This window comes from Callorhinchus milii, unplaced genomic scaffold, assembly GCF_018977255.1.
Source record: "Callorhinchus milii isolate IMCB2004 unplaced genomic scaffold, IMCB_Cmil_1.0 Scaffold14, whole genome shotgun sequence".
In the NCBI taxonomy this organism is placed as follows: Eukaryota; Metazoa; Chordata; class Chondrichthyes; order Chimaeriformes; family Callorhinchidae; genus Callorhinchus; species Callorhinchus milii.
The window spans coordinates 7,836,577-7,863,048 of NW_024704755.1; the positions used below are offsets into that span (position 1 = coordinate 7,836,577).

Consider the following 26,472-nt stretch of genomic DNA (forward strand, 5'->3'; position numbering starts at 1 on the left):
GGTGAGGGCAAATTTTATAATTCCAAGTACTCTACAAATAAGAGCACTAGAAGTACAGGAATCAAATGGGTATATAAAATTTAAATCAGATGTTTTATCACAAATGCAAGCAAAGCTAGGTTTCACTCTTCATGAGACACTCAAGGCTTGAATATGCTTAGCGCATTTTGAATGAAGATAACTTGATCAAAGATTGACCAAGTCAGCGTTTCTACAAAACGGGTACAAAGCAACTTAAGTGAAAATGGATTGGACAGTAAGAGTGGTTGTATTACCTTCAATTTGTGGAGTTTCAGTTGTTAAATGGGGAACAAGGAAGCTTTAAATAGTGAGTCCATATCATTGAGGCACCAAGGTGAGGTTCTACTGTACTTTCAAGCAATATACAGTACATAGGAGCAAGGCACTCATGGTTGCTTCACTGTAGTTTGTATGCCCACTATGACAACAAACTTTTTTTAAAAAAAAGATAGATTGTTGAGGTGGAACAAATGAGATTGTACCTCAAATAGAACTTTGAATTATCCTTCAGAACACATTATGATCACTCCACTTCCTATGAAAGATAACCAGTTCTATCCATGAACTTAATTTTCAAGCTACCAGTATGTAGAATTCTTAATTTAGTACCCTGACCATCCTCAAAGATGCGTTACGTCAATAGTAATCATTCAATGGAAATAGATATCTTATCTACAAGGTTAGGACATCAGCTTCTCAAAACTAACTTTGTTTACAAACGAAGTCATGTATTGCATATCTTATGAACACTGCAACTGCTCAATGAGTTCTGAATAGGAGAGAGCCATTGTCTGGACATCTGTAATCCTGACTGTTCTATTCTTCCTACTAGAAAAAAAATGGAGGGAGGGATTACCCACAGAAACTTTGTCAAATGGAATTAGCATACAATCTTGACAATGAATTAATTACTTATCACTCACATTCAGCAATTGCAACAAAACCAAGTGCCAAACTTCAATGACAAAATCACAATCCAGATGCACAAATATTTTGTCCTCAGACAGCATCTTTATTTAAAATACACATAGCAGCATTTAGGTGACAATTTCATAAACAAGTACTCTGCAACCTTACCATTCATTATACCAAGAGCCACCCTCCCTTAGCAGCATTCAGAATACTTGGAAAGTATTCCATTTGGTTGGTGTTCTTGGGAAGTTTCACTTTAAGTTTAAAAAAATCAATATTAAAAACAAAGTTATACAAGTAATGTGTTTTTTTAAACTGCTGGAATTGAATGACACTACCGCTGCAAGCATCAGATTTCAGGTCATTGTCTGCAGCAACCAAGGGTAGATCATTAAGAATAAAGTCCATTTACAGTTCAACATTTGTTGAATTAAGGCTTACAGTCAAAATTCGACTTCCAGGTGTAAAACATTCACCCAATTTGTCTTCCCATTCCTATTGCAAACGTGCATCAAGGATAGGTTTTTTACTGCTTTGTGGTGGGGTTAAAACACCAGAAGGCACAGGAGAAGTCCTGCTTAGTTCAGATAACAAAGCTTGCTTTTCTTGAGCTTTATCCTAGAATAAAGGAATAAAATTAGAAATGCATTATTTCACTTAGGATATTTATTAGTTTTGGTTAGTAACTTCGTGGATCACTAGACTGTAGTATTAGTGAAGTTTGAAAACTAGAAGACTTCCTGACTGTAAAGCAAAATAGTCATGAATAAGATGACTTGTCCAATGCAATTCACAATCATAGCATTTGTAGTCAGCTTGGAGTCAATTGCATTGCTTGTGAAACCTCCCTCAGGTGAAGTCAGGGCTCTAGCATTATTAATACCACCTCAACCGATTTATACAGACAGATCTTTGAAAGACATTACGTATTAAGTTCATTCTATCGGCCTGTACAGTAAAAGTACTAGAGAGTCCGAACCTTCAGTCGCTACTTTAACATTGATTAGTTTAATACATCTACACCCATGTGTGACTCACCAGTAAGAACAGGCTGTTTGAGTGAGTCTGTATATTGTGTACATCTTCCACTGCTATGTCTTTCAACTTCTTCAGTTTTGTACTTCCCACTTCTCTTAGGGCCATAGCAAATGGAACCATCCATTTCACACATGCTTCTATTTCATTCCATTCAAAACCTAAATGTCAAATAGTCATTATCTTTCCACTTCTCATAGCACCTTATATTCTAGTATTGGAAACATTCTACCACATGCAATATAATCACATTGACTACATTTGCATTTACAAATCTGTCATTACCAATTAATACTGCAGAAAAGCTTCCAGATAGGTAGGCAATGCTATTACATGATGCAGTACTAAGCTACAATCTGCTTAAATGTGCCAGGGTACAGCATTAATAACACTTCAATTTGCTTTAGTACCTCTGCGATTCATGGGTGGGGGAAAAAAGTTCCCATTCCCAATCACTGGCCAGCAGCCTTGCCCAAATGTATGGGACAGGATTAGACTTTGTACAATGTCTGCTGACTTTCTCTCTCCCATCCCCACATGAATAGCTAAAGCTCACACATTTCTACTCAGCAGTAAGATAGCTTCAGGAATGGAAGACAAAGACAGCCTTCAGAAGTTGTAACTGGTCTATACCTGAGACTTTGCAGATCACTTCACATGACGAAAAGTGGTACAAAGCTGAAGCTGCTATTAATCCATATGTAAACTCTAAACACTTGAGATCCAAGATACAGAGATCCAAAAGCTGTTGGGGAAAAAAATTGGGTTAATTTCAATATCATATATAAAATTAAATTTAAACATGCAAGTAACTGAATTGCACTTGTAAATGTATGAATTTGAACCAATGTTAAAAATTTATGTAGCTCCCTTCACCTGGATAATATCTGAGCACTTAACCACATTATATGGGAGCTATATAGAGACCGAGTTGGCTTAACTTGAAAGTGGTACTGAATAAAGATTACAGCATCAATAAGTAGGATTGTACCATTCTTGCACAACTCAAACACAGTGCTCAGGAATTTGATATGTAGATTCTTTTTTGCAGCTCATTAGTTGTGAGCAAAACAGACCATAATAATAGGGCATATTCTGGCACAGTGGTTACTGGATGGGGCACAACAGTTTTTCCTACATTAGGATGTGAGTTTACAGTTGTTCAGGCAAGAAGTCATGGAGGATAACAAATAAGGCAGAGGAGAATGGCAATTACACGATCCCCAACAATGCAAATCAAATTGAAGGCCCCTACCAGCCAATTGAGTTCTCTTTTCTCTCTTCCATGCCCCACAATCACTAAGCAAAAAAAAGCATTACCACCCTTCAAACATTCTCAGGCAGTAGATATGAAATCTGTTATCTACTCGTGAGGCAACAACCCATAGATACCCAGTGAAGCATGTCCTAGTTTAGATACTGGAAATATTGGGAGATACAATGAGGTGTAGATGAATTCTAACATTTCCCCATAACTATTGATTTGACAAGAAAATGCTCTGCCAAATCTGCAGCTCTACTGATGTGGAAGCTTTAAGACCCCTTCAAGACAAGCCTGAAACAGGCAATTTGCTGCCAAACCTTCACCAGAGCTGACTTCAACTGGCCAATAAATGCACAACAGCTGGTAAAGATTATGGATCATTCTGCCTCTTGTCTATTGGTTAATCAGAGTCACGGCCTCAGTAACTATATGAAGTAATTGAAGCAGAAAAGCAAACAAATGCTGTACTAGATTTCAATTCAATGCAGTATTTAAAGAATAAGCAAATGCAGTGGAATATCTGAAGATATTTACCTCCATTATTTGTACAAATACTTCCTGAGGATATTGTGGTACCAGCACTTCATACATTTCTTTCAAATATGCAACTTGCATGTAGATGTTCAGCCACGACACAATAGTTATGGGACACAAACTCCATTTCAGAGCCTAGAACAGAATACTGTACTGTTAATTACTTGCCAACAATATTACCAGTGATCAGATACAGATCATAACTTGCTCTAGGTCTGCTATTCCAGCTTAGTTTCTTTTTCAAACTTAAGTTTGCTTTATTGGCCAAATTTGTATCTCTTGTATTGGCCACATTAAGGGCAAACCTGGAAACAGTAGTCATACAGTTCAATATGGTACCTTTAGAATAATAAGTTCAGTGTCAAGGATTTCATCTTCTGTGCAAGCACCATCTGTAACATAGGCAAACTGGTGCAGCTTTGGTGGGTAAATTTCCTGCAACAAAAATGCACAATTAAGTATACTTCAGTTGCATGAGAAGTGTAAGATAATTAAAGAATCCAGCAGAACCAATCATTCTCCTACCTCCAGTTTTGCAGCGATAAACAAAGCTGAAATGCCAATAAGTTGAAGGCGGGTTTTCACAACATTTTGCTGTGTTGCCATAAATCGGTCAAAGAAGTCCTGAGCAAGATAAAGTGTCTCTCGATGTAGTTTATAGACTTCACAAACCTGGGGGGGGGGGGGGGGGGGGGGGGGGGGGGAGAAAGGAAAAAGAATTTTAATTTCTGTAAAAAATCCTACTAGATTTTTTTGGTTGAGTATAGTACTTGCACTGTATAGATAAGAGGCATCTCAAAGTTAAGTCAATAAGTTTCCCTCCCACCCATATATATTCCACCCAAGCCAAGTAAGAGAATAGCTATTTGGGTATCCAAATAGTGGCCATCTGGCACAAATTCTAAACAGCAGCCTGCTCAGTACAAAATGCCAACTACTATGCGAGTGAACAAAGCTTCTGAATACTACTTACAATTTGGTATAGCGCTTTTCGTATCAGGAAGACATCTTAAAAGCACTTCACAGGATTTAATGTAAAGTGGAAGTGAATAAAAGAATTTTATTGGGCGATTGCTCGCCAAGACACCGGGAGAAACTCCCTTCGCTTGAAATGCGTCCACTGGAGGGGTTCAGTTTATAAGACTTGAAATGGCTGGTCTTCATGGGAGAAGAAGAAAGTGACCAGCTATGTTTAGTCTTATGTAGAAGACTTTTCTTAAAAGAAATGGGTGGAGTATTAGATCAGGATTATCAGTCTTCCCACTTAAAGCCAGTAGAAATCCATAGTCTGGATTGTAAAATGGTTATCACTACAACAGATTTCTACAAGTATACAAAGATTTTATTTGAGTATTTACCTCCATTAGCCAGTCTAGAAGAATAGCCCTCATTTTAGGTTGCAAGAGTGGATGTTTCTGCAAAACATCTTTGTCTCGTAGATATGTTTGATCTTTCTTCACAAGATTATTCCAAACTTCATCTCGATTTGCCCAGCTGTTAAAACAAAAGGGCACAGATTAATCATTGAACACAACCAAAAGCAACTGTTCCCAGCCTCCACTCAGTTTGAGACCTACAACATTGAAGCAAACCCAGTGCATTTTGAGAACAGATGAATGTAGACTTACCCCAATATTGGTAATGGTGAAGCTCTAGTTGGTGTGACAAAGACATTTTTGAATCTGTACTGCACACAACTGTCAGTATTCAATGTAGCCACACCATCTGGATGTTTTTGGGGTGTTGGAATGAGCCTACATGGACTTGTACAGTTGGGATCAGTATTCCAGCAAGCCTGAAATTAATAAATTGGATACAAGCTGTTTACTACTATATTTGTGGTTTGGGGCAAGAATAAGAATGAAAAATGCACTTGTGTCTAACTCCCCCCATATTTTCATAAAGCTTACTACTTTGGTAAACTTGAAATGGCAACATGGGACAGAGAGAACATTTCACCCACTCCCTGGGATTGTTACCCTCAAGAAATCCCACTGGAGGAAAAAAAACACGTCAAGTGATTATTTAGGGCAAGGCAGTAACCCAACTATTCAAGAGGGAACTCTGCAACCAGAATTCTCTGCATCTTGTCAACCTCCCTCATTTATATTCTCAATCATTTCTCCACTCATCCACCAATGCAGGAACATTTTCTTAATTGCAGCCATGCTTGACCTCCAATTTATTTCCACCAATAGCTAATTCTACTATCCTCAGTCACCTGCAGTGCATTTTAGGACTCCACCCTCCACCCCCTCTTCATATCCATGCTTCCCATTGATGACATCTGCAAACATGGGAGTTAATTTCCACGTTACACAAAATGACACCCAAAACTACCTTTCTTCCTCCCTGGATTCCTTGACATTCTGACTTCCTGTCTCAGAATTAAGCCTCACTGTTTTTCAGTTAATGGATAATCCAAAGCCATCTTCCATAACTCCTGCCAACATCTTCATGCTCTGAATTCAACTTACTCAATCTTTCCAACTCAATGAACCTTCAGTTCAAACCCTAATGACTAATCTTCACCATCTACTTCTCACCTGTACTAAATGCTACATGCCCATCACCCTCACCAACCAATGTTGAAGGTTCTCACCCATAAATCCCTTCATACCTTTGTACCTTCCAATTTCTGATCTTCTGTTAGCTCTATCTACTCAACTAGGTCTCTCTCCTGCATGTGTACACTATGAATGGGAAGGTCCCGGGGAGTGAGTAAGTAGGGTTCCCTTGCTGCTGAGGTGGCTCCACAGCAACATACTGGCCAACAGAATATCTGATTGACTCAACCCTCTCTGGTGGTCTCAATAATCCAGGTCCTGAGTGAGGTGGGTCTGACATCAAACCTTTTAAATGCTGAAAACCCACCACACTCAGGACTTGAATTATTGAGACCACCAGAGAGGGTTGAGTCGATCTGACATTCTGTTGGCCAATTTGGCTCAATTTTAGGAACTGGAGGGACAGATCAGTCACAGGGATTCTTCCCACTCAGCTCCTAATGGGGCCTTTAAGCCAAGGCCCCATTAGGTAAGATAGCCCAAGTTGCACTCATTCATAAATTGTGAGATTTTAGCTGGTTAAATAGCACTATCCCAACATGTTAAGGTCCCCAAGCTTGGCTCTTGTCAACCAGTGCCAAATGCTCTCAGAACTAGATAAGCATGGTGTGTCTCTTCAGGGAGAGTGCACATTTCTACTGCAGACACAGGGAAATGTGGGAACTGACTGATTTAGAAACTTAAAGAAACATAAAGCACAGTGGTTTCCACATGGGTCGGACATCCATCTTGCCAAACTATGATGAAACCCATCAATATTGCAAACATTATATTATATCAACATTTGCAATTTTGATACCCAGTTAACCAACTCCACATTTTCAAAAAATATCTTGATTGAGTTACAGAAAGTGAAGTTACCTGTGTGTCGAATGTTTTCTTTGTTTGCGCTTCTGTAACTTCATCAAAGTCCTGTAAACACTTGGGATAGAATATATTTATTACTAAATCTAGTATTGGAGTAGTAGGAAAAATAGTATGTGGGGGGAGAGGGGGGGGGGGAAGGGAGAGGGGGGGAGAAGAGAAGAGACAAACTCACAATGGCTACATCTGCTTTTCGCTTTCTGGATCGTAATAGTAGCCCTTTATTTTCTTCAGTCTTTGCTGCCTTATCTTCTATCCTCTCACTGGAAAAAAAAGTTTTAAAAAAACGTGCAAATATTACACTGGAGGCATTAGGCCTGAAGTGGGCATTGCCATGAACCCGCACAGGACCGAGTCTGAGGGGAAATAAATCAAATGTTGTTGTAATTACCTTTTCCTCGGCATCTCGTTGAGAGTAAATCTAACTGAAGGCGCCCTGTGATGGAGAGAAGATAAATTTGGGTTCGCTGTGAATGTCGCCCTCAGAGGGTCGGGGCGCGGGCTGCTGAGCGCGGGACGGGAACCGGACGACTCCTGGGGCCCAGTCACGTTATCGTTAATGCCCGCGATAATCCCGGACCCTCCCCGGCGCTTCCCTCTCACAAAGGGGCTAATCCAGTGGGTACCCCACTCGGTCCGGGCCGTCTTTTACCGCGAAAAAAAACCCCACAGCGCACACACACACACACAGAACAGACAGACACACACACACACACCAGCGTCTCTCTTTTCCCGCTCGGATCGCAGCCCGAAAGAAGCCGAAGCCGGGATCGGGTCAACCCGGGATGGGGGGTGGTGGGGGGGTCGCTTTCATCCCATCACAAATCACCCATCACAGGTCGCGCGACCCCTTCGGGGAGAGACTTACCGGGAGACCTCTCTCCGGGGGCGGCGAGTGATGACAAGGAGGGGGCGGCCGAGAGACAGGGGCGGCCGGGGGTGGTGTCGAGGAGAGGGAAAGCCACCCTGAGTGTGTGGGAGGGTGGGTGAGGGGGGAGAAGGAGGCGGCGGGACGTGTGCAGGTACGCGGGATCGCTCTCTTTCCCCGCTCGGTGCTGCCGCTTCTTTATAAACGCCACCCGGCTCGACCCCTGTGCGCCTGCGCCACGGCTTTAAACAGCTGGCGGCATGGACAGAGTCCAAGCGCGTGGCCCCGCCCATACCCAGTAGCCCCGCCCATACCAGGGCCCGAGCTCACCGCGCATGTCCCCCGCCACGGCCCGAGCGCACTGCGCATGCCCCCCGCCCCGGCCCGAGCGCACTGCGCATGCCCCCCGCCACGGCCCGAGCGCACTGCGCATGCTTCCCCCCGCCCGCCGTGGCCCGAGCTCACTGCGCATGCCCCCCGCCAAGTCTGGCCTCTGGGGTCTGCGGGACGAGGGAGGAGCCGCGATCGGGCGCGCAATTGTCGGCCGTTCACTACTTCCCCGGGATGTAAACAAGAGCTGGGCCGGAGCTCGCGAACCCCCGTCCCGGGGTCCGATCTCTGGTCCCTGGCTCCGCGCGGGCCTTGATACCATCTCACGCTAACCACAGACACTGATGGGTGGGGGTGTGGTGTGGGAAACTCTGCCGCCACTCGCGGCCTACGGTCAGGCCCCGGGGGAGGCGGCTCCGGTTGATCAATAATCGTCAGAAATTTGGCGCCGAGTATTTCCTCCCTCCCTCCCTCCCCCGCCCCCCACACCGCGCGCGAAAAAAAAACTGAGGCCTACGGCGGGGATCCGACAGTGAAGCCATGGGGTTGGCGCAGCTCTCGAGTCGCGTGAGATGTGCAGTGATCGGGATGGTTCATGTCAAGGCCCTGCCTGGTGAGCGCGGCCTCGGGACCACGGCCCCCAGTACCCGCACTGCCTGTAGCTGATCTCTCTCTCTCTGTCTCTCTCTCTGTGCCCAGGGTCTCCTTGCAGCCACTTGCCCGTGTCTGACATCACCGAGGAGGCCTGTCGGGAAGCTGCCGTGTATCTGAGTGCCGGGATCGTACGTACTTCATTCAGTTCACCCCGTTTAGCAAACCGCTTCGATCCCACTCACAGGCCCAGACCCTCGGCTTGTGTCACGCGTTTTGTTGTCTCTCCCGCATTTTTAATCGGGAACGCAATTAGAAACTTGTTACAGACCATTGTAACTTTAATGTCAACACCTCTCAGTGTTAAATATATCATTAGAGGAGTTACTGATACCGCACTAGTAGCCTCTTCACCCTCTACACGCTCCCCCTCGGTGACAGCTTCTGCAGACATGGGGGAAATTTCCACATGTATGCGGATGACACCCAACTCTATCTCTCTGCCTCCACCCTGAATTCCAGGACTACTACTACTAATAATAATCCTTGCATTTGATATAGCGCTTTTCACGTCGGGAGGACGTCGCAAAGCGCTTCACAGAACACACTGTAAAGTGAATTGACTGTATAATGTCCCACAAACAGTCGTAGATTGAAAATGACCAATTTATTATTGTTTTGGGTTTTGGAGGGATTATTATTAGGCTCTGTGTGGAGTAAGGAAACTTGCCCAAGGTTTCGCCCTGTGCCTGGAATTGAACGCAAATCTCTCACGTGCAAAGCGAGTGCTCTAACCACTGAGCTACAGGACTACTGGCGTCCTGACCGACTGCCTGTCCCACATCAAGTCCTGGACGAGGGCCAACTTTCTCCAACTTAATGTCAGCAAGACCGAGGCCCTCTTGATTGGCTCGTGCCAGCGCCTCTGCAACTCAGGCGCTGGCAGCATCAGCCTCCACGGCTGCACACTGAACCTCACTAAGCCAGTCAGGAACCTGGGTGCCTTGTTTGACCCTGAACTGTCCTTTCTCCCCCACATCCGCGCCATGACCGGCACTACCTACCACCACCTCCGCAACATTGCCAGACTCATCATTGCCTCACCCCTCACGCTGCCAAAACCCTTATCCACGCATTCGTCACATCAAGGCTCAATTATGGAAACTCCCTCCTCATTGGTCTTCCCAACTCTTCCCTTCACAAGCTGCAGATCATCCAAAACTCTGGAGAACATGTACTCTCGCGCATCAGGCTCCGTGACCACATCACTCCCACCCTTGCCCGACTCCACTGGCTCCCCATCTCTCAGAGGTTCGAATTCAAGATCCTCGTCCTCACCTTTAAGGCCATCCATGGCCCTACCCCCTCCTTCCTCTCTGACCTGCTGATTCCCTACCAACCTGCCCGCTCCTTCTGTTCAGCGGGCTCCAGCCTACTCCATGTCTCCCGCCCAACCCGCCCTACTATCGGTGGCCAGGCTTTCAGCCTCTCCCCCCCCACACTCTGGAACTCCATCCCACGGTCCCTTCGCCTCGCTTCCTCCCTTGCTCCTTCAAGGCCGATCTCAAGACCCTTCTCTTCGACCATGCCTTTGGTTGCCCTCCCACCTCTCTACCTTCCCTCACCCCTACACCACCCCTCTCCCATGCTCGGGCCCCGACATCTGACTGTTCAACGCTTTGGGATGTCCTCTCGATGTGAAAGGTGCTCTAAATATAATTTTGTTGTTGTTGTAGCAGTAGAATTTGGCTTTAATGATCCTGCTTGTGATTATCGACCCAATCTGACCAGACCTAGAGTTCATATGTACCTTGTCCCCAAATGATCAGTGAGTTTGGTCGTCTGAATCAGAAAGGCAGAACACTATTAATCTACCACAGTTACCTTCAGTGGTTAATAAATAACCTTTTTATTTGATATTGTGTCTTTCACGCTGGGAGAATGTCGCAAAGTGCTTTACTGTACTTCACTGTAAAATGTAGTGTATGTATAATTGGAGATCGTATCCAAATCAAGCACAACCCAAATCCGCTGTATAATACATGCATGGGTGGGTGGGAGGCACGATAGAGAGATGATTCCATGTCGCCTGTATGATTAAAGAAACTGAGCATATTCACGTTTGAGTAAGTACTGGTTATAAGTCCCAATTCACAATTTACTTTTGGGCAATGAGTTTTAAAAAAATGCTTTGGTGGTGCTAGAATGAAAGGAAATGCTCTGTGAGAATTTTGGGTGTCTGCAGCATGTTATTTATTGCTTGATTGAAATAGTAGCCCTAACTATAATTCTTATTACAACTGTGGATGTTAATTCAACGGATCTAGATTCCCTCTGCTATTGTAAATCCTTCAACCCAATTCTCCAGATTTAATCATCATAATGACCATTTATCTTTCATTTAAAATAATAAATAGAAGTACAACAAACTACTCTTATCATGGAACACATAGAAAAAACAGTCACATTGGTAGGTGAGAAATAAGTTTTTGAGATGAATCGGAATTGTTTATTTGATTCTAGGATGGACTAATAGTGGAAAATATGCATGATCTTCCTTACACAATGACCATCGGTCCAGAAGTGACAGCTACAATGTCAGCTGTTTGTACTGCTGTAAGACAATCCTGTCCCAATCTTCTCCTGGGTGTCCAGATCCTTTCTGCGGCCAACCATCAAGCAATGGCAGTTGCTCTTGCTGCTGGTCAGTACACTGTAAATATTAGTCTCTCATCAAGTGTAGGTACAGAAAAAGTATATTTACAAGTTGTATAACTGTTCATTTTGAAGCCTCACTGTTGGATGGGTATGAACCAGTTGAAAACTAGTGGCACAATAAAAGGATTTGGATGTTTAAACTTTGGATAAATAGAGTAAGCTTTGTCAGTGAAACGTTATATTCTCTTTCCTAGGTTTCAATTTTATCCGAGTTGAGGGATTTGTGTTCTCGCATATTGCAGATGAAGGTCTTCTAAATGCATGTGCTGGTGACCTTTTGAGGTACCGCAAACAAATAGGAGCTGAGCACATTCAAGTTTTTACTGACATCAAAAAAAAGCACAGGTAAATATTGTCATAAGTACATATAATGTCTACCTTTCTGTCAGCTGTAAGTCTTTATAAAATGTGCAGTCCACCACTTATGTTTTCAGTACAAGCTTGATATTGTAGATGTCTGGTGAATTATTACAATACACTTTACATTTATACAGCAGCTTTTGCATCGATTGATCATCTCAACACTGTTGGGTGGGTGTTGAAATGGGTGGGAGGGGAAAGATGACTGAAAGCGCGGTCTTAAAGAGATGCACCTTGAGACAGGCTTTGCATGAGGTGAGTGAGTCAGTAGGACTCTGGAATGGAGTTCCAAAGAGTCGGGGCAGAATGTTTGAAAGCCCGCCTGCTGATACAATTGAGATTTAATAACTAGATGGTTGTGGTGTAACAGAAATCTCAATTCCTGTCTACCACGCAAAATTGGTATGATATGGTACAACAAAACTGTTTGTCGGTTACTTGTTATTTGGTTGGGATCCTTTATCAAGTCAGATTATAACAATACATCTTACATCATTGGATCGTCTCACAAATGTGTCAGCTGAGGTACACTGTAGAAGACCATTGTGCAGATAACACCTCAAGACTTGAATGGTTTTATTGTATACCAATTGACAAGATTATTTGCTGGAAGCTTTATCGCAAGTGCATACTATAGGTGATGGTACTCCGTCTTAATTTTCTGACCACAACTGTAAAGATGAGGTTATCAAGACTGCAGGATAAAGGAGTTTGTTGGAGTTGGGGAGTTCATAGCAACATCTGCGTCCATAAAATAAAACATCAGCATAGTGTGTGACTGATCTCCTTTTCTTTCTCACTTGGGGTGGAAGACAATTGAACAAGTGGACATCTCCACAGACCACATTACTGTTGCTTTTAATCAACTCAGCAGGATATATGCTTGAGTGAAGTAGTCTGCTTTCTCTGCCACCCCCATTTTGATACTAGCAAATTTGTTCCAAGGTGTGAATCTAGCTCCTCAGCAGCTAGCCACACACTTCTGTTACAAGGTAGCAGAACTGTCAAATACATTATCTAAGCCACTACAAGAAAACTATTCTGTCTCCCAAGAGAAATTTGGCTTTAGCGCCAAATTTCTACTGACAATTGGAAAATCAGCTAAATTTGGATCATTCTGGGTTTTAAGCTATGATTGTTCACCCCTGGTTGGCCATGTATTGGCTGCATTGTTTCCAGGAGCAGACTGATTGGACATCTGCTATAAATGTCTGATTTTCTTGTGATTCTGCACCTACGGATTCTGAATAGAGATCCATTTTTTCTAACAGTTGGTAAGACATTTTGGAAAAATGCAATAGGCTTGAAATACAGCCCAAGAATTACATCTAAGCAGCCCTCAGTGTAAACTGGGAGATCAAATTCAATTAAATTACTGTGATATAAAATACTGATAATTAGCAATAAAAACACTGTATAAGTTTGTTTTTCAGTGCAGAGTCCTGTGGATGTTTTTTGTGAAGTTATGCACTGAATGTATTAATGCATTACTATTTGCCTGTTTTTTGACCAAATGCAACAAGCACTTCCTCAATCAGCTTTTCTCAATAATGGATCCAAACTGTTCAGTCATTAACATTGCCTTTGTTTCTAGAAGTATCAACAGGATCCTGAAGTTAAGTTCTGCCTCAGACAAAACAATGACTCGTGCTTAACGTGTTATCAGATTTTCTTTTAGCTCAATTATTCAATTTTGAGATCTATTATTCCTTCCAATCAGGTCTATGTTTATCTGAGCTGATACAGCTACTTGGAAAGAATGCAAATTAACAATAGTCTTGAGGTAGTGCTGTTGCCAATAAGTGTAATAATTCTTTATTTTTCCTTTCCATTCTTTTTCATAGTTCCCTCTGCACTAAATAATGTTTACTAGTTTTGGGAGCGCCTAAGTGACTTGCTCTCATGCCTCTTACCAGTGCCACATTGTAACCAGCCATTCAGAGTTATACCCAATACAGGGGTGAAATATTTCAAGAGCTCAGTGTGGGTAATGGTTAGATTGAATAATGACCTGGAGATCTATCATCCACCAACATACTTCCCTACCCTCTTTCAGATTCCTGACATTTTAAAGAAAAAATGATTCAGGCAGAATTTTTCACAGTGCCATATCTTTTTTGATGAGAAGCTCAAAGTACAGTTGCTTTGTTTTTGCAGCTCACACGCTGTGACATCAGATATCAGCCTCCCCGAGACTGCCAAGGCTGCTGAGTTCTTCCTGAGCGATGGTGTCGTCCTGACGGGAACAGCCACTGGAATGCAGGCAGACCCTGAGGAGCTAAAAGGTATGGAATTCTGAGTGGAATTGCTAATAGATATCACAATACAATTTATATTTATATCGTGCCTTTCACATCAGGAGGACATCTCAAAGCACTACTGATGTCCTTATGGACATCCATTAGGTACCTTGTGCAAAATCCCAAATTTATGTTTAATTGGTGATTTATAAGTTCCCAAAGGTTCAATTGTTTTGCATGCTGCCCAGAGTGTGTAGCTGTGAAATATAAATGCTGATAGGATGTTCGGCTCATTTACATCATCAGTAAGTTAAATGTAGTTCAGCATACTCCACGGGGTATTTTTAATGTTAATGTTAAAATATTGCCTTAGTACTGGTTGCAATTATTGTAAAGGTAGTGCGTATTATTGAATGTGGAATACCACCTTTTCCAAGCTGCTTTGCTTTTTATACAAACTACCAATTCCTAAGACATTGGCAGCACATCAGATTACACATTAATTCATAAAAACATGGAATCTGATGGCACGTGGTAGATGGGCTGATGTAGGTTACCCCCTATAGTGATGCAATGAAAAGGATAACGAGTGATTCTGTCATTCTATTCATTGGTGAATTCGGTATTTAATGGGCTCCTGTAATTCTCTCTGTACACGATTTTACAAATAGTTAACAACCTATAATCTTCCAAAGATGATTTCTGCAACAGTGATATGAGGTGGTTAGAGTTACAACTAAAACGAAAACTGCCGGTAATCAGTTTAATACTGAGGCCTAGGATTAGTTTTTGGTGTAATTTCCAGTTAAAATGCACACAGTAAAAAATAACTTGCAACAATACCCTTGATCCTTGGAGAATTTTGAGAAGACAGCACATAATGAAGCTGTTTTTGCTCGACAGTGATCAAAGGCCTAATTAACAATGGCCTACTTTTACTTAACTAGGAATGGCAAAGTCTAAACTTGGAGCTGAATTATCTATGGATTACATCTACACGGGTTTAAGAAGATATACACATACAAGGGAGCAGCAACATTAATGAGTTGTGCCCTGTCTTCATAACAGGCTGCACTCAAAGCAATTGCTTTTATAATGTATCCTATCGGCGTTCCCAATACTCGGATTCCTTTGTGTCCAACAGCACAATATTATTCTCTGAACGTCAAAAGCTAGGTTAAGAATGTAAAGCTGGTCACACTCTTTGCTCAGCGATCACTGAACTGGTTCATGTTGCCTACCCTGATGCCCCCATTCTCTGGATCTCCATCCCAGAGTCCCTGTCTCAAGACATACCTTTTGACCGCGCTTATGGTCATCTTGACCGTCTCCTTTCACTCACCTCCGGTGCCCAGTCAGGACTATCAAGCTCTTTGAGATGCCTCCCCAACATCAACAACAACAAAATTACATTTTTGAAGCGCCTTTCACGTCAGGAGGACATCCCAAGGGTTGAACAGTCAGGGATCAGGACCTGAGTGTGGGGGAAAGGTTGGATGAGGGAGGGCAGAGGAGGTAGGAGGGCAGCCATAGGTACGGTCAAAAAGGAGGGTCTTGAGTCATACCTTGAAGGAGACGAGAGGGAACAAGGCGAAGGGATTGTGGGATGGAGTTCGAAAGAGTGGGGGCAGAGAGGCTGAAAGCCTGGCCACCGATGGTAGGGCGGATCGGGCGGGAAACCAGGAGCAAGCTATGAAAGGTGCTATATAAATTGTATTATTGATGCTGAATAGCTGTCATGAGTAGAAATATTCAGACTTAGGATGTTAATGTTTGTGTCATTTGGCTACTACTTGGTTGTGCAGCTTTTTCAGAAACCATTTTATTCCATATTTTGAGACGTTCAATGAATTTAACACGTTATACTAACACAAATTACCTGACTGCATGATACAGTCGAGGAGCAAATATTTAGATAGATAATTGCCTGCTTAAGAGAATTACAGTGAATGAGATTTCTTAAACACTGCACCCATGAAAGTATTACTCCAATAAAATGAAGAGAATTCACTGCAAGAAAAGAGCCTGTTGTTCTAGTGACAAATGATCTGAATAATTTGCAGCGTTGTCCAGCAGTGACAGGACTACCTCCCAGCCAGATGGTCACAAGTCAGAATCCCAAGAGGGGCTATCTATGATTCAGAGATCACTGTTTGTCAGCTGATAGGTGAAACAACTGACAGTTACCAGCTGGAAATCTTCAAATTATGAAACATTCAAGCAAAGGGAAGAGAATAACCATATGCCAATTGTCAAAGAATCCACAAAATATTCAGGATATATACGGATAGGTTTAGTATTGTGATGCATATCTTGGAATGCACAGACTGAAAAGGGGTGTAATATCATTGTCTTTAATATTTTCCTGCAGAGGTTAAACAGGCTGTAAGAATTCCAGTTCTCATTGGCTCTGGTGTGACCCATGAAAATCTGGAGCACTACACGGATGCAAGTGCTTTGATAATTGGGTCCCATTTCAAAAAAGGAGGATACTGGGCTAATGAGGTGGATTCTGAAAGGATAAAGAAGTTTATGGAGAAGATGCATCACCTGAGAGCATAAAACTTCAGCACTTATTGTTGTAGCATATAACCCAATGTAATCCATTTCAAGTGATGAACAGACTTAGCACCAGTGTTAGTGTGGGCACAGATTTTCACTTAATGCTTATGAGGTTCTGAATTTTGATGCTTTGATGTGATGTGATTGTTCTTTTAACTTAAACTATAATGTATGTAAGCAGTGTATATAATTCTCATATTTGTACTTAAAGACTGCTTTTGATCAGACACAATGAGTTGGATTAAATGCTGATACCTAAGAGTCAAAGGTATAAGTATAAATCGTGAAACTGTATGTAGCCAATCCAACAATTGAACAGTTGATGTAAATAATTATCACCCGATCTATGATGTGATTTATTGCATTTAGAAAGCTAAAAAAAAATTTGCCCTCAATAAAGAAGTCATACCCTTAAGAAACTGGTTTTATCATTCAGGTAAGAATGTAATGTACCCATCAACCCCTCCCCTGCTTAAACTGCAAGCAGTTGTACAATTCATTTTGTTTAAGAGCTGCCATGATTATGCACTGCTGATGCTGACCTCGATTCACCTGCTGTATATCACAGTAAAATCTCCGTAGTAATATATTCTTGCATTTGATATAGCGCCTTATCACATCTTCGAGACATCTCAAAGCGCTTCACAGAATATACTGAGCTTGATATTTTGAAAGTGAATTGACTATATTTTGTGGGCGAAACATCAAGCTCATAAATCACAAAGGTTTTGAACGGTTCCATCATCAATTAAGCACTGAAAGACAACTTTCTGTTTGCATATAAATTTTATTTAGTCAATTACCAAACTTTTACAAGAATAACAATCAACTTTATTTTTACATCTCTTGTCAATTTTTATATTTTAACTTGCATCAGTAAGATCTAGTGAAACAGTGCCTCTTTAAAATGTTTGTCAAGAATCAATCTCTCCCACTTATTTTATGGCACAGCATGCACACCTATTATAAAGTATGCAACTACATGAATGAAGTCCCAGCTGCTCTTTGTAAAATAGAACTGTTTTTTATATTTTGAAACTGGCCCATTCAAGTAAGTTTAAAAACATTGTAACAGTTGAAGGCTTTTTTTGTTTACATTTTACAAACTAAAGTTTACAAATAATTACAGGCAACAAAATGGCCCGTCTACTCAGTATCTATTTTACTGCATTTACTTTGTCAACTCTTCACTTTGTTAAACCATCTTCTGAAGCTAGTCATTACTTCTGGATGTAGTGTGTTGAGCACTGATAGCTCTCTAGCACCTCAGCCAAGTGGCTATTATGTGGGAGCCTCGTCAGTGAGTGTTTAGTCATTAAAGATATAACAACAAAGTCTGCTCTTGTCCCCACTTAGTACGTGCACATCTATTACGGATAGCAATTGATATTGAGCGTCTTAAGTGATTTTTGCTCCTTTTTCAGTCCAGAGATGTTAAGGTCCCGCTGCTGCTCTGGTTGAGATGGGCTCGGCAATGCCTGGCAATTTGAATGCAGGCCCTTCCTGAGCTATGTGGCTCTGCATAACAGGAAACATTTTTTTCTTTGACAGGAGGTAGGTTAATAGATTTTTGTCAGTGACTTACTAGGTCATTACAATTTCTGACATTTTGTCAGTAGCGGAAAATATAACAGGTGCTGAGTTTGTGATTGCGCAACTTAATACTGCTAGACAGAAAATTAACAATGTTCTTTTTAATGCTTGGCTCATCACCTTTTTTTAATTAATTACTTTGTGTCACTGAAACGCCAACAAAACAAACAACATCTGAAAAGTACTATCTACTGCATGAAAAACTAGTCTTGTCTCCCCCATGACATTATTTGGCAAGATAAATTGATAATGTTAATATTACAGTAATATAGCTATTAACAGTTTTATTATTGTAATGTTGATTGTTTGCGACATTACAAGCTTGAATGTACATAAAATAGGAGAACAGAGAGCCTGGCTTGAGTCAACCAAACAATGATGGACTTTGTTGGACAAAATAGTCTTGTTTCTAAAATGTATGTTGTTATACGTACTCTGGAGCTGCTTGCAGTCTAAGAGTTAATAATCACAACAATTGCATGTTTAATACTCTAGTTGGAAGTATATCCCTGGAGCAATAATGGTTGTTATAATGTGGCACACACACACATCCTGACCATCTGTAAATACCTGGAATTCTTAATGCATATAGTACCTTTGTGGCTCTCGGCAGGCAACAGTACAGTTGGTTCCACAGGGAACAGGTTATCATAAATAGTACAATTTTAGCTGCACTAAAGTTCCTAAGGTTACTGATGCATTCCTCTGAAACCATGTTTAAGGTTACTGCAGAGGTTGCCACCTTCAGTCAAGTTTTCATTGCATGAGGTCTCGCTTTGCACAACTTTATAATGCCATGTCTCAAATTAACATGTAATGTTAGTTTAGAAGCAAATACAGATTTTGTACTGTTAGTATTGAGTAAATATACAGGTTTTAGCATAGAGATACTACAACCCTAAATGCCATTGAGTATGACAAATGGAGGTTGATGTCATTATTTTATACTGTATGACTTTGAAAAGTATACTAAATAAGCTTTGCTCTACCGACAGTATTCTATAATCTAAAAGAGTTTAAAAACTTTAAGCCAAGTTACTTAACACTCCGAATTTACCACTGCAATTCAATACATTGTTATGTAGGCAGTCTCCTATTCCCTGATTTAATATTTATGATTGCGCTGACAGGGTTGTTTGAAATGTCCAAAGTGCTTTTCCTTGGCAAAATAGCGTTTTCTCGCTCTGTTTTGCCTGCGAAGGTGATTGCAGCTCAGTTTTCGCCTCTCTACATATAATTTGGCACATTGCATGAAATGGATATGACTGGTATGTTCGAGAACACTATCCCGAATCCTGAAAGCAGACACTCTTCGTGGGACATACTGCACAATCGGAATGACCCTGGATAGAAAAAAAATAACATTTAACTTGCCACTTGTTTTACTATGTCAAATGTTAATACTTTGAAGTGAAGTACTATTGATTATAGCACTCTAGGGTACTAACATACACTGCTCAAGACACTGACATACTTTCTCTGCAATGGACACACCGATCACTTACAAATGTTCTTTATAATTCCCAAAGGTAGTTTGACAGTAAAAGAGTCCCATTTATTAAAGTACAGTCTTGCTTGCTTTTTTGTTTATGCAAACAATTTATTAGATATCTATAAGTCACTTCTTCTGTCTCTGTATTGGAATGAGTTATACTCTTGAAATGTGATATTAAGAAACATTTATTGTTGAAACATTCTAGTTCTCTTAGATATTCTCCATAAAGACATGATGAAATTCCCTGTAATGTTAACATATTCACAACATTTCAACATTTGAAAGTGTGCTTACCTTTCAAAGTAGCCTTGTAAAATATCAGATTATTTAAGTGCTTTAAAATACCTGACATTGTTCATGGTCTTAAAATAATAGTAATAGCACAGTCCAAATATGCTTCATGAAAGTTGATAGCATTCATTTGATGAACGTGAGTAATAAATAATAGTAAAAATATGCTCAAAACACATAACTTTTTAAACCATGGTTGTATTCACTTCAAAGGAATACTTGTTCTGATTATACTATCATGGAAAAGAAGCAAGCGTCAGCTAGCGTATTTATAAATCTCGATGCTGGAGACCAAGGATATTACAATGTTGCACAACAGATGTCACTTTTGTAGCCCAGAAGGCAAACCATTGTCGTCTGCTGTCAGAACTGTGAGTAATTTAAAATTACCTTTGGGTTATAATGAATTGCCTGGAGCAAGAGAATATTGTTATACACAGTTATTCATGTCTCAAGAACCAACAGAATAGATATAATAATGTCAACAAGGGCCTAAGCATGAAAACTAATTTAACTGTGTGCCACACTCAACTTCTCAGTTTTTCTCGAGATGTAAGATGCACAACACTAGTGGCAGTGAAGAAGAGATGTGAGCTGTGAGGAATCGGTTTAATGGGAGAACTCTTAAGAAAACAATAAGTACAACTTAATACAGCTATACCAGCTTATAAAGCAGGACCCAAGGAGAACGCATGGCCAGCTTCCCACATCACTACGGAAGCAGGAAGCGACATTGGCGGTAAACTAATGGCTTGGAAATCATCCATTTTTAGTGCAGGGAGTTAGCTTTCTGTGCATATGAACAATGCAGAAGTATTGTACCAAGTTATAAGGCTGGTTGCGATTTTATTGACCCCAAGCTGACACATTGTCATGAGGCTCTACTGTAATTGTAATATAAGTGCATATTCGAATGGAAAGATTAAACTTAAAAACAATCTAAAATTATATTACACACTTGGGAGTTTGCCCCTCCTCCTCCGCTGCAGATTCTTCTTCACTGTCCTTGTTTTTGTTTTCCAGGGAGTACACAGACATGCTCGGGTGTTCAATTAGGAGATTTTCCAGGGGATCAGTTGGTACATTCACCACTGGTTGTTGGCCTGTAATAAAGCAAGACTTTGAGATTAGCCACTAAGTTAAACACAAGGTAAACTGTCTTCTTTGTCATGTATCACTGCAGATTTATATCAGTTTGCAGATTCTGTTAGAAATTCTGCTTCTGTGCTAAAATGTCAAATGGACAAATGTATGTTGGAAATTGGTTACTTCCCTCAGAATATTGAATGTTTTGTGTAGACAATGGTAATAAATTCTGATAATCTACAGAGTCTTATGTTTCTTAATATGCTAATATAATTAATATTATATTCGAATTTATACAACATAATTTATATAGGGTCTTTCACATCGGGGTACACCTCACTCCTATGGCATTTCTAACAACATTTTAAAAAGTCTTTAGTCTGGTGTAAAGAATATTTTACAAAATTATGATAGGCCATGATGCAAAATTGTCATTGCTGATGGAAGGATAGCAAGGGAGTAGACAGACTAAGACAGAAACTGGCAAACAACCCCAAAAAAGAGAATCTAAAAATTAAGTATAAATTGAAACCGGAAAGGTGGAAGGAGTATTATCGTCATTTCACAATTTATAAATTAATCAACACAGCCATTAAAGTTGCAAATCACATATCTCATATTGGAATTTAAAGGTGTAGAGCTGGGATATTTATTTAAATATTTATTGAATCAAAATTCTAGATTACGAGTCTGGAAATATTACCATTTCGGTTAAGTGAGTCATATATCTTACTGTGGCCTAGTTCAGGGTTTAAACCTAAATCAGGTCAAAATTACAAGTCTTGCGTTGCTGCAGGATTTGTAGTTCTTTTCAGATATTTCCATATGAGCAGAAAAGAACTACAGTTTCCACAATACATAGCTTTCAACATTAACCGTACTCCTCCTGGTGGCGTGTTTAGATCAGACTGTCCCTGTAATAGCTGCTGACTCCTCATTTTTCCTAATCTAGATGTCTTAAAATGGTGTAAGATTGATACCTTACAGCCTGCAGTTCTGGCATTTGTATCAACCCGTTGCTTCTGCAGTTTGGATTTAGTGGGAGAGGTTTTTCTATTGATGTCTTGCCACGAGAGTTTAATTTGTTTCCGCTGTACTGCTCGGTTCAGTTTGAGTTGCTTTGCTAAATTTTCAGCATAAAGTTTGCACAATGATGCAGCAAAAACTTGGTCAAAATTCTTCAACAAAGAACTAATTCTTATGAGAGAATCTTACAACTGAAACCATGCCAATATATACTTTGGTTTCGCAGTTTAGTACTGAGCCATACAGAGGATCGCAGATGTGACTGTAACTGCTTGTTGTATTAAAACAACTTTGATGTACATTTGAAATTAAAATAAAGACAAACAAAGGGACAATGAAATGAAAGCCAAAAATAAAACGTTTCATATCACCAAGGTCAGAATCAAATAATTTATTTCTATTGGGAATGTTTCATTTTGCCAGATCTCTATATCAGTGCAACCTCAACTCCACTACAAAAAGCCATTCTACAAGCTGGAATATATACTTAGCCTTTGTGGTAAACTTCTTAGGGGTCACTTTGACTAAGAGCTTAAGAGGATAGCTAATACCTATTACTCTCAGCTTTGAGGTAACACCCATATGCTTTTGGCAATGTATAAAGAACACAAAATAATATTAAAATACTGTTCAAATTAAATGAGGTACAGCTCAACCTAATCTCATAACATTTCAAACTGCTGCCTGGGTAAGTCTCGGAAATATTGTTATAGTTTGTATTTACAACACTAGGCCAGTGAAGATTTACAAAAACCACAGTGGGGACTTAGTGAATAAATCATTTATCTCATATCATAATGCACTCATAACTTATTCATAGTTAAATAAATATTGTTTCTATCAGGTCCCTGTGAGGGATTGCACAGGTACATCTTAGCTGAGATCACCTGTGCAAATCCTTTGCATACAAAACATATTACACAAACACCTTAAAAAGTACCTTGGATATCTACAATAATCCAGTCATCTTCTTCACTCTCATACAGCATGTGGTTCAAATCACTGATGCTTTCTTTGCTGTCTTCATACGTCTCATTGAGAAAGAAACTGGCGAGTTTTCCCAGCATGATGGACAAATGTACACAATGCCTTGTATCGGGTCTCCACTGTAATTTGCTTCCAACAAAGGTTTACTGTCAGCCAGTATTGTTACCTTTATTCCTATTAAAACATATATAGAATCCAAGTTATGCATTATAAACCGGGAAACTGTACTGAAATCCTTGGCAGTTTAATTGCAGCTCTTGCATCTATCCCGGCAAAGACCTGATTACTTCAAACCAGCAACCTAAAATTTTTAAATATAGAATGTTTTAAACCATCAGAATTCAAAAATATCAAACGCTGATCTTTAGTTGGCTGCAAATCTTCATTATCCTCTAATGGGATTTAAAAAATATACCACAAAGCTTACAGGAAAGGATAGAAAGGATGATCTGAAAAGATGAAGGAAATCCATCATTAATCAGCTATGAAATCCATTCAGACAATTTAAGAAAGAGGATTTTATTGGTGATGATTATTTACAATCGATCATGTTACTGGTGTAAAACCTTTTGCACCAATTTCTACCACATCACTAATTATCCAGAGCTAGATTCCTCTTGGAGTATTTCAACGCCAGTACCACATGGCTCTTAAGCAGACAGGTGTACTGAAAAACTTCTCAGTAAGAGTTTGGATCAGTATTACCCATCCTCACGAATGGAGTATTATAGAATCTTTATTGCACAAATGGAGGACATTCAGCTCATTGTAATGTTTGCTGGCTCCTTGTGGCCCACTGGAGCTATCCAGTCTAATCCCATTCCTTGTAGGATATCAAAGGCATATATTCTGAATGCCTTCTAAAAATAAGAAATGTGCACTGGCTATTAATGCAATATTAAAGGAAATGTTCAGCTTTATGTACTTAATTTTTTAGTGCGAGTTTGATTGTCTCATAGAATTATACAGCATAGAACGAGGCTATTCGGCCCATCGTGTCCGCACCAGCCCTTGTAAAAAGAGCTATCCAAATCAATCCCACTCCCCCGCGCTCTCCTCACAGCCCTGCAAACTCGTCCTCCCCCAAAATAATGATCTACTCAGAGAAACGGAATCTCTTTTTGAATCACGCCATGGGATCTTTAATATCCACCCGAACAAGCAGATGGGACCTGGATTTAACATCTAATCTGAAGACCCAACGAGTGACTTGAACACACGACTTAAAAGTACAAACAACCTGAAGCGCTCTTGCTTAATCTGAGCTGCCGTGTTTCGAAGGCGAGATCGAAACCGAAGTCTTGTCTTGTGGACACGAACTATCCCGTGCATTGTCCATAAAGGGAAGGAAGTTTCTTCCAGTGTGTAGACCAACAATCCTTGTGATTAAAAACAGTGCCACAGCTATTTGTGGGGCTTTCCTGTCTGCAGGCTGTTGCATTTGCTCACCAAAATAGTTCCCACGCTTGATACCAAATTGCCTGCGAAATACTTTTGGGGCATCTTTACGTGATAAAAGACTCTCTCTCTCTCTCTCTCTCTCTCTCAAAATAAGGCTAAAAGTCTTCTTAATTTAGAGGCAATCATTTCCTGCCCAAACATCCCATAACATTTTGCCTGAATTAAGTGGCAATGTTGCAACACGTCACGTAATGTTTACAGATCAATTGCACGACTTCGTTGTGTGTGTATATATAGATATATATAGATACATATAGATATAAAAAATTCTTTCGGTGGCCTAAGATTAATGCTATTTAAAAGTGATACAAGACACACACACAACAACAACAACAACAAAAATATGTTGTGACTCCTGCGCTGTGGATGTATCGTCGGCGGTGTATCCGATTTCACAGCGGAGGGGAAAACGAGACATCAGCTGTTCAGACTGTATTCTGACTGTACTCTCTTAAAATATGACCTTCATCTCTCTCTCCCCACAAAAAGAACACTCCCCTTCCCCAATTCCACCCGAATACCCCAAATGACAGCCACCGATCCTCCTTTCCCCACAAAATGACTTTCCCCGAACTTGGACGACACTTTGGCTGAACTTGTCCCACCACTTTGAACCAACCCACACACACACACACCCACACCCCCACCCACACCCCCCAAACCCCCCCACCCACACCCCTCCACCCACCCACATCGCCCCCATCCACACACACCCCAAACCCACCCACACACCCCCCTCCCACCCCCCAAACCACCCACCCCCCAAACTACCCACCCCCACCCACACATCCCCACCCCCCCACCCACACCCCCCAAACCACCCCCCCACCCCCACACACCCCCAAACCACCCACACCCCACCCACACCCCCCAAACCCCCACCACCACACCCCCACCACACACACCCCAAACCCACCCACCCCCCCACACACCCCCCCCCCCACCCCCCCAAACCACCCCCCCCACCCACACACACCCCAAACCACCCACCCCCAAACCACACACCCCCACCCCCACACCCCCCACCCCCACACACACCCCCCAAACCACACCCCACAAATAGTGGCAAATAAAACTCTCGCAATCCAAACTCTTTCTCACCGATCAGTGGGGGTCGGGTCGGGGCTCTCAGGACGTGTGGAAATCTTGAGACAAAAACTAAAACTAAAGTTCAATCTCAGGGACGTGGGTTTTGCAGAGACCGAACAATTCCCTCCGACAACAAAAGTCCTCAGTTTTACCGGTTTTTTTTTTTTTTTGAACGTTTTTCTCAGTCGTCGGCGAAGCGGAGTTATCGATCTCTACGAAAGCTTCTGGGAAACGCGCTGTTCGATCTTCTTCTGGTCGCGAGTTAAACTGCTCCGCAGACTTGTGGTTGCGCTTCTGGTTTGATCAGCTGTTTGCGGAATCGCCAATGTCTGTCTGTCTGTCTGTCTGTCTCCTCCTCTGAGAGGCACAGCCCCCCCCCCCCCCCCACCCACCACCCCCACCCACACCCCCAAAAAATAAAAGCATCGGAAGTTCATCTGTAGGTTATCTTCAAGTTGATCCGTGGCTCCGAGCTGACCTCTACCGTGCGGACGAAAGATGTCGTGTCCCGGGGCGAGGCACTTCAAGGCGGCTCGTAATCCCTTCAAGAATCAATCAATCAATCAATCAATCAATAA

General features: G+C 41.3%; 3 protein-coding genes across 6 annotated transcripts; 1 reads left to right on the forward strand and 2 right to left on the reverse strand.

Annotated features, from left to right (window-relative positions):
* Nucleotides 1-1,010: 1,010 nt before the first annotated feature.
* On the reverse strand, nt 1,011-8,291 carry ccne1 (cyclin E1). Of its 2 annotated transcripts, none has more exons than XM_007889389.2 (12): nt 8,066-8,291; nt 7,589-7,633; nt 7,373-7,460; nt 7,195-7,254; nt 5,395-5,561; nt 5,125-5,260; nt 4,292-4,438; nt 4,106-4,201; nt 3,767-3,901; nt 2,602-2,713; nt 1,972-2,129; nt 1,011-1,551 (listed from the first exon to the last, which is right to left on the reverse strand). In XM_007889389.2, exons 2-12 carry the CDS (start codon nt 7,600-7,602, stop codon nt 1,429-1,431), a joined length of 1,236 nt encoding a protein of 411 aa, XP_007887580.2. In that variant the 5' UTR covers nt 7,603-7,633; nt 8,066-8,291; the 3' UTR covers nt 1,011-1,428. The 2 variants fall into 2 exon arrangements, with proteins under 2 accessions (XP_007887580.2, XP_007887579.2); XM_007889388.2 differs by lacking the exon at nt 8,066-8,291 and adding an exon at nt 7,914-7,958.
* Nucleotides 8,292-8,555: 264 nt separating this feature from the next.
* On the forward strand, nt 8,556-17,281 carry zgc:162297 (uncharacterized protein F13E9.13, mitochondrial-like). 2 transcript variants are annotated; one of them, XM_042340175.1, is made up of 6 exons: nt 8,556-8,743; nt 9,095-9,177; nt 11,510-11,690; nt 11,899-12,049; nt 14,222-14,349; nt 16,676-17,281. In XM_042340175.1, the coding sequence occupies exons 1-6, from the start codon at nt 8,740-8,742 to the stop codon at nt 16,864-16,866; spliced, it is 738 nt and encodes a 245-aa protein (XP_042196109.1). In that variant the 5' UTR covers nt 8,556-8,739; the 3' UTR covers nt 16,867-17,281.
* Nucleotides 17,282-17,633: 352 nt separating this feature from the next.
* Nucleotides 17,634-26,246, reverse strand: si:ch211-260e23.9. 2 transcript variants are annotated; one of them, XM_007889392.2, is made up of 4 exons: nt 25,907-26,246; nt 23,298-23,518; nt 21,204-21,348; nt 17,634-18,384 (listed from the first exon to the last, which is right to left on the reverse strand). In XM_007889392.2, the coding sequence occupies exons 2-4, from the start codon at nt 23,422-23,424 to the stop codon at nt 18,375-18,377; spliced, it is 282 nt and encodes a 93-aa protein (XP_007887583.1). In that variant the 5' UTR covers nt 23,425-23,518; nt 25,907-26,246; the 3' UTR covers nt 17,634-18,374. The 2 variants fall into 2 exon arrangements, with proteins under 2 accessions (XP_007887583.1, XP_007887581.2); XM_007889390.2 differs by lacking the exon at nt 17,634-18,384 and adding an exon at nt 18,391-19,802 and having other exon boundaries at nt 25,907-26,245.
* Between the last annotated feature and the right edge of the window lie 226 nt (nt 26,247-26,472).

Coding starts and splice junctions, on each gene's coding strand:
- zgc:162297 (XM_042340175.1), top strand. Junction 9,178..11,509: donor TGTATCTGAGTGCCGGGATC/GTACGTACTTCA, acceptor ATTTGATTCTAG/GATGGACTAATAGTGGAAAA. Junction 12,050..14,221: donor GACATCAAAAAAAAGCACAG/GTAAATATTGTC, acceptor TTGTTTTTGCAG/CTCACACGCTGTGACATCAG.
- si:ch211-260e23.9 (XM_007889390.2), bottom strand. CDS start 23,424: ATGCTGGGAAAACTCGCCAGTTTCTTTCTCAATGAGACGTATGAAGAC. Junction 21,349..23,297: donor GATTATTGTAGATATCCAAG/GTACTTTTTAAG, acceptor GCTTTATTACAG/GCCAACAACCAGTGGTGAAT. Junction 19,803..21,203: donor GAGGAGGGGCAAACTCCCAA/GTGTGTAATATA, acceptor TTTTCTATCCAG/GGTCATTCCGATTGTGCAGT.
- ccne1 (XM_007889389.2), bottom strand. Junction 5,562..7,194: donor AGAAAACATTCGACACACAG/GTAACTTCACTT, acceptor TATTAATTTCAG/GCTTGCTGGAATACTGATCC. Junction 2,714..3,766: donor TATTTGTACAAATAATGGAG/GTAAATATCTTC, acceptor TTTCCCCAACAG/CTTTTGGATCTCTGTATCTT.